The following is an 18,342-nucleotide window of genomic DNA, read 5'->3' on the forward strand; positions in this document are numbered from 1 at the left end:
GCAGCTTCTCTTACAAAATTATTTTTCTTAAGTTTTGGTGCCAGTTTATTTTTTACCTTTTCTGTTAGGTTTCAACTCCTGTCTATTTCATACCTTTCCAGATCTAGACTAGATGGGAAAAAATTTAAGCTTGTGACTCAGCCATTAGAATATCAGTAGAACCTGTTTTCAAAAAATATAAATTATATAAGTATATGATATTGTTTTATCTTTTTGGATTTTTTTTGTTTTGTTTGTGGATCACAGATTCCTTGACTATTGACTCTGACCTGTATAGTAGATTCCAGACTTATTCTTTTTATTTACTTTTTTTTTTTTTTTTTTTTAATCCTCACCCGAGGACATTTTTCCTTTTTTGTTCTGGTAGAGTGGGAGGGAGAACAGGAACAGAGAGAGAGAGAGAGAAACATCGATGTGAGGGACACGTCGAGTGGCTGCCACCCGCACGACCAACCAGGGCCAGGGACAAACTGCAACCGAGGTATGCGCCCTTACGGGAACCGAACCCGGGCCTCTCGGGACCGCAGGTCGACGCTCTAACCGCTGAGCCAAACTGGCCAGGGCTTTATTTACATTTTTAAGTATTCTTTTATATGTTTTTTAAAGTTAGAGTGGGGACTACAAAAATCAAAATTTAAAAACAAATATTTTTTCTTTAGTGATTTTAGAGAGAGAGGGAGAGGGAGAGAGACATAAAACATCAATGAGAGAGAACTTTAATTGGCTGCCTCCTGTATTCCCCCCACTGAGGATTGGGCCCACAACCGGGCCATGTGCCCTGACCGGGAATTTAACTGGCAACCTTTTGGTGCATGGGTTTATGCACAACCAGTGAGCCACACTGGCTGGGTCAAAAATCAAATTTACTATGATTATGACACACACATATTTTGTGATAGTCTGACACTTCTCTTATATTTGGCCCAGAAAACATAATTGCTGAATTAGAGCTAGTCTTTAAAATAGGTAGTAGGTAAAAGGATACAGATAGAGCTGTAAAGGAATGACAACCTGATGAATTAAGTCACTATGATAAATACTTGATTGTCACCTATTCAAGATTTATGTTAAAAATATATTTCATGTCATTGTTTCCTTTCTGATATAGTTTTCAACTTGACCAACAATGTGGATTTGGACAACACCAAAAAGAAGATGGAGATATACCAAAAGGAAAACAAAGACGTCATTCAGAAAAATAAATTAAAGCTGGTTAGTTGCTAAATATTTTCTTGTTCTTTTGTTTTAGAAATGAATGCTTCTACATTATCTTTAAAAAAGCTATCATTCTCAAAAAGTAATGCTTACAAAGAATTTAGCTGAAATTTAGGCTAGAAATACTGATAAATGTATATAGGCATATAAGTAGGAAGCACACATTATTGTAGCAAAAACAACTTTAATGGCATTATTAAAATGTATTCTTTAAAGGAAAAAACAATTGTATGCATGCAGAGATTTAATTGTCTAGCTTATATAACAGTTTAGCTTCTATTTCTTTTTTTCTTTTTAGTTCACAGCTGAATATCACTTTATTGTATGCATACGCTATAATTATTTAGTCAGTCTCTTTTTCTTGTGGAGATTTAGGGATTCCCCCTTCATTTTTCCTTGGTATTACAAATAATGATTTAATATTTATGCATATTTTTTCTCTTTTTCCCTTTTCTCTTCTCATCCACCCAATGTTAGTTGATGACTATGACATTCTTTTATTTTTATTTATTTATTTATTTTTAAATTAATTAATTTATTTCTGTTACAGATGTTTCTCCTTTTCTCCCTACTGATTCCCCCACTCTCCCCTCTCCCTGCCCTGTCCCCAGCTTTGTTGTCCATGTTCATTGTTCATGTACACATGCATATAAGTTCTGTGGTTTATCTCTCCCCCACCAATCCCTCTTCTGGGGATTGTCAGTTTGTACCCCACTTCCACATCTCTGGGAATACCCCATTCCTCACACTGTTATGTTCATTATATTCCACATATAAGTGAGATCATATGATACTTGTCTTTCTCTGTTTGGCTTGTTTCGCTTAGGATAATACTTTTCAGGTCCCTCCATGTAGTCTCAAAGGATAAGAGATCTTTCCTTCGCCCTGGCCAGTTTGGCTCAGCGGTTAGAGCGTCGGCCTGCGGTCTGGAGAGACCCGGGTTCGGTTCCCGCTAAGGGCATGTACTTCGGTTGCAGTTTGTCCCCGGCCCTGGTTGGTCGTGCGGGTGGCAGCCACTCGATGTGGCCCTTCACGTCCATGTTTCTCTCTCTCTCTCTCCCTCCCACTCTATCTGTACAAAAAAATGGAAAAATATCCTCGGGTGAGGATAAAAAAAAAAAAAAAAAAAAAAAAGATCTTTCCTTCTTACAGCTGCATAGTACTCCATTGTGTATATGTACCACTGCTTTTTTATCCATTCGTCTACTGATAGACACTTGGGCTGTTTCCAGATCTTAGCTATTGTATATAGTGCTGCTATAAACATGGGGGTACATATATTCTTTCTGATTGGTGTTTCAGGCTTCTTAGGGTATATTCCTAGAAGTGGGATCACTGGGTCAAATGGAAGTTCAATTTTTAATTTTCTGAGGTAACACCATAGTGTTTTCCATAGTGGCTGCACCAGTCTGCATTCCCACCAGCAGTGTACTAGAGTCCCCTTTTCTCCACACCCTCACCAACACTTGTGGTTTGATGATTTGTTGATGGCGGCCATACTGACAGGTATGAGGTGATACCTCATTGTTGTTTTAATTTGCATTTCTCTGATGATTAGTGATGTTGAGCATTTCTTCATATGTCTCTTGGCCATTTGTATGTCCTGTTTGGAGAAGTGTCTAGTATTTAGTTCCTCTGCCCATTTTTTAATTGTTTTTTTTTGTCTTCCTTTTGTTGAGTTGTATGAGAACTCTATATATATTGGAAATTAACCCCTTATCTGATGTATCACTGGGAATTATGCTCTCCCATGCAGTGGGTTGCCTTTCCATTTTGGTGGTTGTTTCTTTTGCTGTGCAGAAGCTTTTGAGTTTGGTGTGGTCCCATATGTTCATTTTCTCCTTTGTTTCTGTTTCCTTAGGTGATGTATCAGTGAAAATTCTGCTGCATATGATGTCTGAAATTTTTTTGCCTCCAGTTTGTTCTAGGATTTTTATGGATTCATGAGTCACATTTAAGTCTTTTATCCATTTTGCGTTTATTCTTCTGTAGCGTGTAAGTTGATGGTCTAGTTTCATTTTTTTGCATGTAGCTGTCCACTTTTCCCAACACCATTTATTAAAGAGGCTGTCTTTACTCCACTGTATGCTCTTGCCACCTTTGTCAAATATTAATTGAGCATATTGCCTTGGGTCCATTTCTGGGTTCTTCGTTCTGTTCCACTGGTCTATATGCCTGTTCTTGTGCCAGTACCAGGCTGTTTTGATTACAGTGGCTTTGTAGTATAACCTGAAATCTGGTAATGTGATCCCTCCTACTTTGATCTTCTTTTTCAAGATTGCTGTGGCTATTCAAGGTTTTTTTGGTTCCATATGAATTTTTGGAGTATTTGTTCTAGTTCTGTGAAGTGTGTCGCTAGTATTTTGATGGGGATTGCATTGAATCTATAGATTGCTTTGGGTAATATGGACATTTTAATGATGTTAATTCTTCCAATCCATGAACAAGGTATGTACTTCCACTTTTTTATATCTTCCTCTATTTCTTTTTTCAGTGACCTGTAGTTTTCTGCAAATAGGTTCTTTATTTCTTTGGTTAAGTTTATTCCTAGGTATCTTAATTTTTTTGCCGCAATGGTAAATGGGATTGTTTTTTTAGTTTCTCTTTCTGTGAGTTCATCATTGGTGTATAAGAATGCCATTGATTTCTTGACATTAATTTTGTATCCTGCTACTTTCCCAAATTTATTTATTAAGTCTAGTAGGTTTTGATGAAGTCTTTGGGGTTTTCTACGTATAGTATCATGTCATCTGCGAATAATGACAGTTTCACTTCCTCCTTTCCAATTTGGATCCTTTTGATTTTTTTCTTCTTTTGTGATTGCTGTGGCTAAGACTTCCAGTACTATGTTAAATAAGAGTGGCAAAAGTGGACATCCTTGTCTTGGTCCTGTTCTTAAGGGAAATGCTTTTAGTTTTTGCCAATTGAGTATGATGTTGGCTGTAGGCTTTCATATATGGCCTTTTTTATGTTGAGATATGATCACTCTATTCCCATATTGCTGAGCATTTTTATCAGAAATGGATGCTGGATTTTGTCGAAGGCTTTTTCGGCATCTATTGATATGGTCATGTGGTTTTTATTCTTCATTTTATTTATGTGGTGTATCACGTTTATTGATTTGCGAATATTGTACCAGCCTTGCATCCCTGGGATGAATCCCACTTGGTCATGGTGAATAATTTTTTTGATGTGTTGCTGGATCCGATTTGCTAGTATTTTGTTCAGGATTTTGGCGTCTGTTTTCATCAGGGATATTGGCCTATAGTTTTCTTTCTTTGTAGTATCTTTTTTTTTGGTTTTGGAATTAGAATTATGCTGGCCTCATAATCGAGTTTGGAAGTCTTCCTTCTTCTTGAATTTTTTGAAATAGTTTGAGGAGAATGGGTGTTAGTTCTGTTTTGAATGTTTGGTAAAACTCCCCTGTGAAGCCATCCAGGCCGGGACTTTTGTTTGCTGGGAGAGTCTTGATTACCTCTTCAATTTCTTTTGTTGTAATTGGTCTGTTCAAGTTTTCTATGTCTTCCTGGTCCAGTTTTGGGAGACTATGTGTTTCTAGCAATTTGTCCGTGTCGCTTAGATTGTTGAATTTGTTGCCATGTAATTGTCCATATTTGTTGTTAATGATCTTTTGTATTTTTGTGTGTCAGTGTTACTTCTCCTCTTTCATTTCTGATTTTGTGTATTTGGATTCTCTCTCTTTGTTTCTTGGTGAGTCTAGCTAAGGGTACATCAGTCTTGTTTATTTTTTCAAAAAACCAACTCCTTTTTTCATTGATCCTTTGAATTGTTTTTTTGGACTCTATGTCATTTATTTCTGCTCTGATCTTTGCTATTTCCTTCCTATTACTTGCTCTGGGGTTTTCTTTTTGTTTGCTTTCTAGTTTTTTAAGTTGTGAGGTTAGATAGTCTATGAGAGATTTTTCTTCTTTTTTGAGGTAGGCCTGTAGTGCTATGAACTTCCCTCTCAGAACCCCTTTCACTGAATCCCATAGATTTTGTGTAGTGGTCTGTTCAATTTCATTGGTTTCTAGGAAGTTTTTAATTTCTTTGTTGATCTCCATGGTAACCCATTCATTGTTTAATAACATGCTGTTTAGCCTCCATGTGTTCAAATGTCTTTGCTTGTTTTTGTTGCAATTGATTTCTAGTTTCATGCCATTGTGATCTGAGAAGATGCTTGATATGATTTCAGCCTTGTTGAACTTGTAGAGACTTAGTTTGTGTTCTAACATGTGGACTCTCTTTGAGAATTTCCCATGTGCACTTGAGAAGAATGTGAATTCTGCAGTTTTGGCGTGTAATTCTCTGTAGTTATTTGTTAAATTCATTTGGTCTAGTGCTTCATTTAGAGTTTCTGTTTCCTTGTTAATTTTTTGTCTGGAGGATCTATCCAGTGATGTCAGCGGGGTGTTGAAGTCCCCTGCTATGATTGTATTGCTACTGATTTTCCCTTTGAAGTTTTCCAGAAGATTTTTAATGTATTTTGGTGCTCTTATATTGGGTGCATATGTTTATCAAAGTTATATCGTCCTGTTGGACAGATCCTTTCAATATTATGTTGTGGCCTTCTTTGTCTCTAGTTATGGCCTTTATTTTGAAATCTATTTTATCAGATATGAGTATTGGTACCCCAGCTTTTTTTTTCTTTCCGTTTGCTTGGAAGATTTTTTCCATCCCTTCACTTTCAACCTGTGTGAGTCTTTTGTTGTGAGGTGGGTCTTTGAAAACAACATATAGATGAGTCATGCTTTCTTATCCAATCAGCTACTCTGTGTCTTTTTATCGGAGCATTTAGTCCATTTGCATTTAGGGTGATTATTGATATGTACTCATTTATTGCCGTTTTTGTTTAGTGTGGTTCTATTTTTCTTCCTATTTCTCCTGCTAATTACAGTAGTCCTTTTAACATTTCTTACAGTGATGGTTTGGTGCTAATGTATTCCCTTAGCCTTTTTCTGTCTGGGAAGATGTTTATTTGACCTTGTATTTTGAATGATAGCCTTGCTGGGTAGAGTAGTGTTTGATTCAGATCTTTGTTTTTCATGAACTTGATTACCTCATGCCATTCCCTTCTGGCCTGTAGTGTTTCTGTTGAGAAGTTAGCTAACAGACTTATGGGGGTTCCTTTGTGGGTCACCTGTTGCTTATCTCTTGCTGCTTTTAGGATTCTCTCTTTGTCTTTAATTTTTGGCATTTTAATTACTATGTGTCTTGATGTGGGCCTTTCTGGGTTCTTACTTGGGGCTCTCTGTGCTTCTTGAACTTGAATGCCTTCTTTCTTCACCAAATTAGGGAAGTTTTCTGTCACTATTTCTTCAAATATATTCTGTAACCCTTGCTCATTTTCTTCTCCGGGGACTCCTGTGATGCAAATATCATTACATTTCCAGTTGTCCCATAGTTCTCTTAAGCTGTCTTTCTGGTTTTTCATTGTTTTTTCCTTTTCATTTTCTGATTGGTTGATTTTTTTCTACCCTGTCTTCTAATTCACTGATCTAGTCCTCAGCTTCCTCTACTCTGCTATTTAGACCTTCCAATGGGTTCTTTATTTCTGGTATGTCATTCTTCATTTTTCTTGGTGGTTTTTCATTTCCAACTGGTTGATTTTCAACATTGCTATGTCTTTACTCATGGTGCTCATGTTCTTACACATGCTGTTGAGCTTCCTCAAGATCATGGCTCTGAATTCTTGTTCTGTTAACTTGCTTAACTGCACCTCATTTATCTCATCTTCAGTAGAGGACTCTTGTTTTTTCATTTGGCTTTTGTTTCTGTGTTTCACCATTTTGGCTATCACAGCGGGCTTTGGAGCCTGCCAAATTTTCCTTGTGGGTGTTGGTATTCTGTTGTTTGTTGCTCCCTCTCCTGGGTTTGGATGAGGGAGGGAGGACCCATGTTAAACACCACTGTCAAGTCTTACTTCCCTGGTTAGAGTTGCTAGCCCAGGAATGGTATAGTTATCCTCTACCTTTTTGCCTGGAGGCTATCATTAGTGGTTACTTGAAGAGCCTTGGCTTCTCAGTTGAATGAAAAACTCCCTCAGGTGTTCAGCATAAGGGGATTTCCCCGAGGGTTGTGCAGATGCTGGTTGTTAATGGGCCTCAATTTGCATTTTAGTGGCCACCAGGTGGGGTTGAATCTCTGAGGGAGGGGCCACTGCCTCTTCCCAGAGACCTGGGAAGGAGTAAGATGACCACCCCCACCCTCCTGTGTGGGGGCTACTCAGCAAAAGCTCTGAGCTCCCTCTAAATCCCAAGTGTCCCCACACAGTTCCAGTCCAGTCCACCCTCCCTCTGCTGGAGCCCAAGGTCCGTGGCAGCGGCTATTTTAGCGTCTGTCCTGGCTCTGCACTGTGGAGCCGCTTTGGAGTTTAACCTGCGGGCTCTGCTCACAGCTAAGGCCGCTGCTGTCTGAGGGCTCCCAGCCCCTTCCCGCGACTCCGCAGTCCTACCAGGATTGAGTCAGTGTTCCTGGTTATGTGTTCCTCCAAGCTGCTTTTCTGTTGCCTTTTCCTGACAATTTGTCTTAATTTTCATTGTAATTCCAGTTTGGTCCTCGGAGATGGTCTGTGTAGCTTCCATTCACTCCACTGCCATTTTGGAATCTCTTAGCTTCTATTACTTTAGTACAACTTGGCTTTCTAGTTTTGGGGGATAGTAGAGGTAATTATTTTGGGATAGTTAGGAATTTGTAATCATTGGTAAAAATGATACAAGTATATTTGGATCACATAGCTTGTATTTTTATCGTGGATTTTGAGGACTTCCTCCTTATAGTCTGAAAGTGTACCATTTAGGCACTTCTTTTGCTGCCATAAAGCTCTCATGGAATTCACAGTGTATTTTAATTCCATTCATACCCTGCTTGGCTCCTTTAAAAAGATGATAAAGTGTTACTGTCTTTGCACAGTAGCCTTTACTGGGTGCATCAGAAGATACATTCAAAATAGGTATTCCTAGGTAACTTGTATTAGCTCTCTTTAACTCAATAGTGGAAGGTTGTTCAAGTGAATGCTTTTTGTCAGTCATAGTTTTAAGGTAGGAAACAATACTGAAAGTTGCAGTGAAAGAATAACCTAATTTTAGTCTGGTTTATTGTTTTAAAGTAGGAATTTCTAATATCTGAAAACTTTATAATGATAAGTTATTGAATAAAATAACTACGGTATATTATTCATGTTACAGTGAGATTATTTGGACTGCTTCAGTTCTTATTATATTTTGGCACCTAGATATGTTGTAACTGATTGTGGTCAGTAATTTATTATAATCTATTAATTGACCATTCTGATACTTATCTGTGTATTTGGTATTGGGACAAATGTACATAGGACTAAGTTTTTAAACATGGTGCTAGTTAACGTATTTAAGTAATTATGGTATCTTTGGATAGAACCCCCAGTGGTCTCTGCGGCATGGAGCAACTTACATGGCTGATGTCTTTTTACTAAACTGAGGTAGAAACTTGCCTTTAGTGTTTCTGTGAATGTCGAAGTCTCACTGTTCCAGAAGCATCAGAATTGTATCAAAGAAGAAAAGAAAAAAACAATCTCTTGCATGATTGGGCTCAAAATGACCCATTTCTGTCATAGAGAAACTGTTATTGAGTTTTCTGCTAAGGAGATCTTGTTTCACAGAGCTGTCACCTAACATTAATCAATGTGAGCATGAGAAACTGAATAAAGGTGTTTAAATCTTGAAACAGTTTTAGTGAAAATTAGCTTAATTTTTACTATTACTTTTCTGGATTCACATGAGCAGGAGAGATTGCTGCATTAGAATGTCAATTTAGCACAAAAATATTTAGTTCAATAAACGTTTGTTGAACATCTGCTAAGGATATAGTATATAAACATGAATAAGAACCCCAGTTCCTAGGGATCAGGTAACTTCAATATGTCCTAAGCACATGGAAAGTGTTGTGTGCTTGTTATTATGGGAGTATAGAGGATGGACACCTAGCCTGTTCTGGGAAAATTGGGAAAGGTATTCCAGGCAAGATCATACTTATATGGAACCTTGAAGGACAAGTAGAATTTAGTAAGATGAAGAAGATGGGACAGGGGTGAGAATAGGGAGGCTGCCACCAGGAAGTTCCAGGCAGAAAGAAATCATGAGCCAAAGGCAAGAAAGCATTGATATCACGGAGAGTTCTGAGAGTTGTACATAGTTTTCTCTTGCCAAAATTCAATAGAGAGAGTTGAAGTTGGAGAAGTAGAAAGGGCCTAGGTCACTTAAGACCTTATGTATTGTGAAAAGCAATTTGGGTTTATATGGACCAGTTGTTTCTATGTTCCAGGTGAACCTTTTTTTTTCCCAAATGAAAGCTTGCTCAGAATACTTTGGTTGAAGAGATAATGGCAAGAGAGATAGGCTGGCTTCTCATCTGTTCAATCTCTGCTGTAGTGTACCTTAAGGCATTTTATTAGGTACTTCCCAGGATTCCTTAGAATAATGTTATAAGAACCTGACTTGATGATTGTCATTCAAGGGTTTTCAGCAAGGTGATAAGAAGGTATTGTCCTTATTAGAATAGGTTTAGCGGTTTTGTGGAGGTTGAATTTGAGGGGATTAAGCCTGGAGTTCAGGAAGTTATTGCAGTCATTAGGTGAGTTCAGAGGTGACTTAAACAGGAATGTAGAAGTAAGGATGAATTAAAGAAATATTTTGAATTTACAATAGCAAGTTCTACTGATACATATGAAGTGTGGGAAGTGAATACTAGGAAAGTTGATTGGGTAAGGTAATGCTATTAGGAAGAACACAGAGACTTAAGTCTTTCTTTAAAAAAATTTTTTTTCTGTATTGATTTTAGAGAAAGAGGAAGGGAGAAGAAGAGAGAGATAGAAACATCAATGAGAGAGATCATGATTGGCCATTTCCTGCGTGCCCCCACTTGGGATTTGGCCCACAACCTGGCCATGTGCCCTGACCGGGAATCAAACCGGCTACCTCTTGGTGCATGGGTTGATGCTCAACCACTGAGCCACACTGGCTGGGCCCATCCCCCTGGATTTTTAATGGTGGTTATTTTCCCAGTTATTCAATCAGCTAGCTAGCCAACCAATATTTATTGAGGCCTACCTACTATGTACAAAATACTCACATATTCTACTGCAGTGATAAAATTGAGCCTACCAGTTCCTCATTGCCAAAGCTGATAGACTCTTTATTGGTCTGAATCTCATTTGGCCTGTAGTCAGTGTTTGTTGCAGACTTTTCTCTTGGTGTTGAAACTTTTCCTTAACTTTTGTGGACCACTTCGCTCTCCTTTTGCTACTGTTCTCACCTTTCTCTTTCATACTTTTCATAGACTTCTCTTTCCTCCTTGTCTCTTAAACACAGATTCCTCTTAGTGTTTCTCTTTATGATTACCCCTTTATGCTGGTTGCTCTCAAATATTTCTGCAGCCCATTAATGTTCTCCTGGGCTCCTGGAATTATTATGTAATAGGCTTATATATCTATAAATGATTAATAGACATTTCTTCCTGCATATATTATAAGCACTTGTAATTCAGCATTCTAGAACTGAACATTAACATTTTAATCTTCATGGTCACTTATTTTTTTTATTATGTCCTTTATCCAATTGTTCAAGGCATAACGCTCAGTCTTCATGTACTGTTGGCGGTCTCTCCTTATCATTTTTCAGACCTGGTTCCTCTTCTGATTCTATTATTATTGCCTTATTTGGGTCCTCATAATTTCTTACTTGGGTTATTGAAATATTTTTCTAATTAGTCTTCCTGTCTTTAGTCTTTTTAAAAAATATGTTTTTATTGATTTTTTAGAGACAGAGAAAGGGAGAGAGAGACAGACACATCCATGTGAGAGAGATACATTGATCAACTGCCTTCTGCACATCCTTTACTGGGGATTGAGCTCACAATCTGGGCATGTGCCCTGAGCGGGAATCAAACCAGGTCCTCTCAGTCCATGGGATGATGTTTAATCCACTGAGCTGTACCAGCCAGGCCCTGTCTTTAGTCTTGAACCCCACTGATCTGTATCTGTTTCTAGTCATCTTTCTAAATTTTAAATTTCCTTAATTCTTTCCAGTTGGCTTAGTATGGCACAAATTCCCTTAGTATGGTATGATAGACCTTCCGTGTTCTGCTCTCTGCTTGCCTGTCCAGCTTTATCTAGAGTTTTTCCTCATACCTATACTTCATGACTTGGCCATAGCAAGCATCCAGGGAGGGAGAGAGAAAGAGAGAGAAACATTGATGGGAGAGAGAAACATTGATTGGTTGCCTCCTGCACACACCCTGACCAGGGCTGGGGATTGAACCTGTCACTCAAGTACATGCCCTTGACCAGGAATCGAACCTGCAATCCTTTAATGTGTGGGTTGATCCTCTACCACTGAGCCACACTGGCCAGCACATCATTCCATCTTGATTCATATCCTTTGCACCTTTGTTTTTTTTCTGTCAAAATGTCATTCCACTCTCCAGTAGGGGTAAATACCCACTATTTGAAGTCTTAGCTCATCCTACATCTATTAGTTTCCTAGGGCTGCTGTAACATTACCATGAACTGGGTGACTTATAGCAACAGGAATTTATTCTCTCACAGTTCTGGAGGCTAGAAGTCTGGAATCAAGGTGTCATCAGGACCCTGAAACCTCTAGGGAAGCATCCTTTTTTGCCTCTTTTAGCTTCTGGTGGTTGCCAGCAAGCTTTGGCCACCACTCTGATCTCTGCCTCTGTCTTCCCATGGCTTTCTGTACTGCATGTCTACATTTCCAGTTGACCTTAACTTGTTTCCATCTGCAAAGTCCCTGTGTCCAAATAAGATCACATTTGCAGGTACCAGGGGAACCCTAGTGCACTATAGGTGAGAATGCAGACTGGTGCAAGCACTATGAAAAAGTGTGGAGGTTCCTCAACAAATTAAAAATGGAATTGCTTTATGACCCAGTGAGTTCACTTCTGGGAGCATATCCAAAGAACCCAAAAAAACTAGTTTGAAAGAATATATGCACCTTTGTGTTCATTGCATGATTAATTACAATAGCCAAGATATGGAAGCAACCCAAGTGCCTGTCAGTAGATGAGTGGATAAAAGTGCTGTTGTACACATACACAGCAGAATACTACTTGGCCATAAAGAAGAATGAAATTTTACCTTTTGTGACAGCATAGATGGACCTAGAGGGTATTATGCTCAGTGAAATGTGTCAGAGAAAGACAAATACCATATGATTTCACTTATATGTGGAATCTAAAGAACAAAATAAATGGACAAACAAACAAAAATGATTTCAGTAGTAGAAATTGGCAGGGGGTGTTCTCAGCTTTCTGCCTGGGAAAAATGATGATGATGAACCTCAAAGTGGTTGACATTTGATGCAGGGGCGCTCTTAAATATAGATTGTTCTCTTCTCAATTTTCCGAGGCCTCTCTGAGCTCTTATCTATGCACTGGAGTGAAACTGGGATGCTTCTGGAATTCCCAATAAACTGGATTCATTCTTGTTCTAATCACTCACAGCATCATTTCTAATCTACTCCTGGAGGTGTTTTCACAGTCTATTTTTGTGACTCTTTTGACCTGTCAAAAGCATGCATCACTCTAAAAGGCCACTTAAAAAACAAGAGAGGAAGATGTACAAACAGTCCAGGAGAGTGGCCACATGCCTTTCAGAAATCCCACAAATCGAAAATTATAGCTAGTCTTTTGAAACTAGTCCTGGCAGGACTTGGTGACTAAGAGTAAGATATTTGAAGAAGATGATTTGATTTCTACTGTGAGGCACTCTGAAAAAAATAAAGACATTTTTAGCTGGGGGGAAAAGAAAAACTTCAACATACATTTTTGGGGAACACATTCAACCCACAACACTGTATGAAATCTTTTCTGATTCTACTTGTCATCACAAAGAGAGTTACCACTCTATCAATTCTATTCCCACTATACCCTGTGTATACTTCTCTAACACTTGTCATACTTAATTGCTTATTTCACTACTTTATTATGAAGGTCATCTTTTTCTGCTTATGGATTTCCAAATCAAGTAGTTCACTTTTCCAGCCCTTATACCTTAGCCTCGAATCCTAACTTTTTACATTTATTCCTATTAATTTTTGTAGATCAAGTTTGAATTCTCTTCTCCACTGGGGGTCTGAGTTAGAGTAGCAGTCTCCGTATTAAAGGAGGAAAGGTTTGTACAATTATAGAGAGAGGTGCTAATAGAACTTAGTGACTGATTTAATTTAAGGGGAATGACAGGGTAGGGAGAGGTATGAATAAAGAAACTTTGAGGTTTAAGCTAGAGTTAACTGAGATATAGGTGTGCATTCAGCAGAAATAAAGAATATAGGAGGATGATCAGCTTTGGGAGACCAGATGCTAAACTTAATTTTGGATATACTAAGTTTGAATTTTAAGTAAAACATCTTTTTGCATGAGAAATTTGTTTTTTGGGGGGGGGGGTGTAATATATGAAATAAAAATATCCAAAAGAGTGTTTTAAATACTATTTTACATAAAAACACGCTTTTGTCTGAGGTCTCTGTTAATTTCTATATTATATCAGTGATCCCTAAGCCTATTTATGCTCTCTCCCCCTATTCTATATTTGCCTTCAGGTGCCATGAATTCTTTATGTTCTGTTGAATTAAAACAAAAAGCACTACAACATTTTTAAGAGCAAGAGTCAAGGTTTTAAAATAAAGCCATTCAGATTTTACTGTATTTTTTATTCATAAGACTTAAAGAGCAAAGACTTGGTGTAATACTGTGTTTAAGTATGAGTTAGAGTTGGAAATAGATTTCAGAACCTGGAAGTATTTAATATTTCTGAAGAACTTTGTAAAAGGGGAATGAGTAGAACTGTAGTTAATTCTGTGTACATATTAACTTTGAATTGAGAATTTTTCAGTCCATAAAGGGGGCTCTTGACATTTATATACCTGTGTTAGAAAATAACTGCATTCAAAAAAACTTAGCTTAATGAATACTTTTTGGAACTGTAACATCATAAAGATTTATTTTAGCTTGGGAGAAAGAAGCGAAGTACTGTGATAAGTTTTCATTATCTTATGTGTTTTAGAAATTGTTGCTATTAAATAATCAGGTCTTTCATTTTTTTTTTATTTTTATTTATCCTCACCCGAGGACATTTTTCCTTTTTTGTTCAGGTAGAGTGGGAGGGAGAGACAGGAACACAGAGAGAGAGAGAAACACCGATGTGAAAGGGACACATCGAGTGGCTGCCACCCACACAACCAACCAGGGCCGGGGACAAACTGCAACCGAGGTACGCGACCTTAGCGGGAACCGAACCCCGGCCTCTCGGGACTGCAGGTCGACGCTCTAACCGCTGAGCCAAACTGGCCAGGGCAATCAGGTCTTTTAAATGGACTATTTCAATCAATAGTTCTGTATGGAGATAATGTGTTTGCAGTTGTGTTTCTTCTTTTGTCTTCCTTGTTAAATCCCCTAAAATGAATGCTTGAAACTGTCTCTAATCATTATAAATTAATTAACCCATTGTTAAGCACAGTCCCTGCAGTTTTGCAACTGGGCTCAATATACTTTGTTTAGATGTTTGTTTAGTGCTAGATGTCATTCTCTTTAATGGTAACATGTCCACATGAGACAAAATGAATATTAGTTCTTTCAAAGTGTAATTCCTACACTATTAAACAATAAGTGACTAATGTGTTTAATGCTTCCAAAAAAGAAAGAATCAGAATGTGGTATAGGATTGATGTTGGTTACTAAATTTATTCTGTACCATACATATATAAATGTTTCTGTTTTAGACTCGGGAACAAGAGGAATTAGAAGAAGCTTTAGAGGTAGAACGACAGGAAAATGAACAAAGAAGACTGTTTATACAAAAAGAAGAACAACTGCAGCAGATTCGAAAAAGAAAGAATAAGCAGACTCTTTTAGATGAACTGGTACGTACCAATGCTAATTGTGATGAAAAAAATCATTAGTCTTCAAGGTTTGTCTTCTTTATTATGCTGGATAATGGCATTTAAATAGCATTTCTGCAGTTATGCTGGTGTATTTAACTTTGATTATTTTTTAAAAAAATTTTGTGAATATCCATTTTATTTTCAGAAGTGAGAGTAATATAGCTGACATAATCCAGTGTACTGTTAATAAATTGTTTACATATTTTTGAGCTTACTGACTAAAACACATTGTTTTCAGAGCATTTCTTCCCCCTGATTAATACTGGTTTTCTAATAACTGGTTCAGTTTCAGTTGTTTTGACTCCATGCTGAAGTTTATAGTTACTCTATGAGAACTATATTTCATATTTTTGCATGAAAAAGAATGAAAAGAAATGGTGATGTTTTGCAAGTTATTGGTGTTTTCCAGCAATTAGCTCCTGAGTAGTTGACATTGTTAGATAGCAGCAATAATAATAACTAAAAGTTTATGAAGTGTTTCATAGATTTCTTATATTATCTGTTGCTTTTAACCCAGTGTGATATTTTTATTTTTATTTATTTTTTATCCTCACCCGAGGACACTTTTCCATTTTTTGTTCAGATAGAGCAGGAGGGAGAGAGAGGAAGAGAGAGAGAGAGAAACATCGATGTGAAGGGACGCATCGAAGGGCTGCCACCCGCACAACCAACCAGGGCCGGGGACAAACTGCAACCGAGGTACATGCCCTTAGCGGGAACCGAACCTGGGTCTCTCTGTACCGCAGGCGCTGAGCCAAAACGGCCAGGGCAAACCCAGTGTGATATTGATAGACTCACAACTAGAAAATCATCCTCTCTAGGAATGTCTTTTGTATTCTTCCCTTTCTCTTTCTGTCCATATAATTAATTTTTATGAGGTGATAAAACATTTAACTCCTCAGTTTAGTTGATATACTGTTTGTTATTGTATGGTTGAGTAAATGTGTATGTGTATATTTTTCTACTGCGCTTTTGCTAACCAAGAATAAAAAGAAAAAGCAAGATTATATAAGTTAGAGGTAGGTGAGAAAGTACAGGAAAAGTAAGGATAAGGGCATTAATAAGGCTTAAACATAAAATGCTTATAAACACTATGTACTTTCAGTGCATTGTAAATTGACTCTAAAAGTAAGGACAGTGGCATATAGAATAGAATATGATGTTTTTCTCAGCAACTATTGATTTTTCTTGAAACTATTAAGTAGCATAAGGCTGTAACATGTGAAATGATACGTGTTTTACTAAAAAAGGAGAAACATCTGTAACAAAAATAAAATTAAAAAAAAAAGAAATGAGCCCTGGCCAGTTTGGCTCAGCGGTTAGAGCGTCGGCCTGCGGTCCGGAGAGACCCGGGTTCGGTTCCCGCTAAGGGCACGTACTTCGGTTGCAGTTTGTCCCCGGCCCTGGTTGGTCGTGCGGGTGGCAGCCACTCGATGTGTCCCTTCACGTCGATGTTTCTGTCTGTCTCTCCCTTCCTCTCCCTCCCTCCCACTCTATCTGTACAAAAAATGGAAAAATATCCTCGGGTGAGGATTAAAAAAAAAAAAAAAAAAAAAAAAAAAAAGAAATGATACATGTTTTACAGTTTTTGTGGGCATATATTTTTTGAGAAATTAAAACCTTTAATCAACTAGTAAATATTGAAGTTATAATTATTTATTTATTTTTTTATCCTTACCCGAGGACATTTTTCCATTTTTTGTGTAGATAGAGTGGGAGGAAGAGAAAGAGAGAAACATCGACGTGAAAGGGACACATCGAGTGGCTGCCAACCCGCACGACCCAACCAGGGCCAGGGACAAACTGCAACCGTGGTACATGCCCCTAGTGGGAACCGAACCCGGGTCTCTCTGAACCACAGGCTGTTGCTCTAACCGCTGAGCCAAACTGGCCAGGGCTGTAATTATTTATTGAAAGGTTCTTTCCCTCATCATTTTATACAAAGAGGAACACACTTGTCTTTGATAATGGTTCTCCTCTCTACAGTCAATTGAATTAATTACAAATGCAGAATTTAGACATAAGATGAAAATACACTTTATCATTCTAAAAGTGTTTCATCTAATATAAAGAGTTTTTAGATTTTATTTTGAGGTTAGCTAGCTTTGCATAGTAATTACACTTGTGTATTCCTTTAGTCCTCAAAGTATTAACTTTTGCTGCCTCATTGAGCTGCTATTGGCATGAAGCTTCCCTTTAATTCAGTGGGGCATGAAACAAGATGTGAAACTGCAAGTGTTGTACATTGTGTATAATCTGGAGTTAATATTGGTTTTTGTGAGGACCACCCCCCACTTCCTGTTTTCTTCACCTGCAAGTCATTACTGCACATACTTTCTTCACTGTTTAGATCATGTAACATGGTGGTTAAATAATCCTCAGCAATTTACTATATTCATTAGAACAATTAATTACATCACATTGGTTTAGAATACCAAAGAAGTTTGAATTTCTGGGTTCCATTTTAAAATTTATTTTTAAAGATTCTTTGTTACTTTAATTTTTGAATGTTTATTATTATTTTTTTGTTAAATGTCAATACATTTAGTCCTTATTGACTAATTGAAATAATTCATTAAATTTTGTTTTATCCTCCTAAATCCTTATTACGTAAAATAATACATTGTATTTCTTTTTCTCTGTATGTTAAGGAGTTACATTTTATAGAAAAAGATAGCATTGGCATTTGTAATTATGTCTAGAAGCTTAAATTTTAGGGTTATTTTCTGGATCTAATTTAGGCAACAAATACTACTTATTAGAACTTTTCCTCCTTTTTTGGGGGGTTTAGTCCTTGTGCTAAAAGTCACTTTTTAACCTTTTGTAAAGCATTGGCATTACATTATACTGTAGATGACAGGATTTTAATGTTGTGGTATTAATGTTTATGGCTTAGTATTTACCATAATGTTGCCTAAAAAGTCCATTTATTTAATCCTAACTGTAAATTCAGGTGTTTTTTTTTTTTTTTTTTTTTTTTAACACTTTGGAAAAAGATTTTAAAGCAGGTCCTGACTTAGTAAATCTTTTTATATTTCTATTTGAAAATTCTCTTCAGTTTATGTCTGAAATTTTGTATGAGCTAATATTGCTGTCAAATGCAGTAGCTGATTTTTATTAGAAATATTGTTTGCCAGATGGCTTGCTGAAAGTCGGTTAAAATAATCTTTTAAAAAAAGGTCATTATAAA

At 37.3% G+C, this 18,342-nt stretch overlaps 1 protein-coding gene across 3 annotated transcripts in view; it reads left to right on the forward strand.

The window, feature by feature from the left end:
* MNAT1 (MNAT1 component of CDK activating kinase) overlaps positions 1–18,342 on the forward strand; it is a 232,655-nt gene that overhangs the window by 86,081 nt on the left and 128,232 nt on the right. For all 3 annotated transcript variants that reach the window (XR_004961492.1, XM_036278045.1, XM_036278054.1), the window contains exons 4-5: positions 1,109–1,212; positions 14,991–15,131. Coding sequence is in view for 2 of the 3 variants with exons in the window: in XM_036278045.1 (XP_036133938.1) it covers positions 1,109–1,212; positions 14,991–15,131 (245 nt within the window). In the remaining variant the exon portion in view is untranslated. The remainder of the gene's footprint in view (positions 1–1,108; positions 1,213–14,990; positions 15,132–18,342) is intronic.

Source organism: Molossus molossus, unplaced genomic scaffold (assembly GCF_014108415.1).
Source record: "Molossus molossus isolate mMolMol1 unplaced genomic scaffold, mMolMol1.p scaffold_m16_p_1, whole genome shotgun sequence".
Taxonomy (NCBI): Eukaryota; Metazoa; Chordata; class Mammalia; order Chiroptera; family Molossidae; genus Molossus; species Molossus molossus.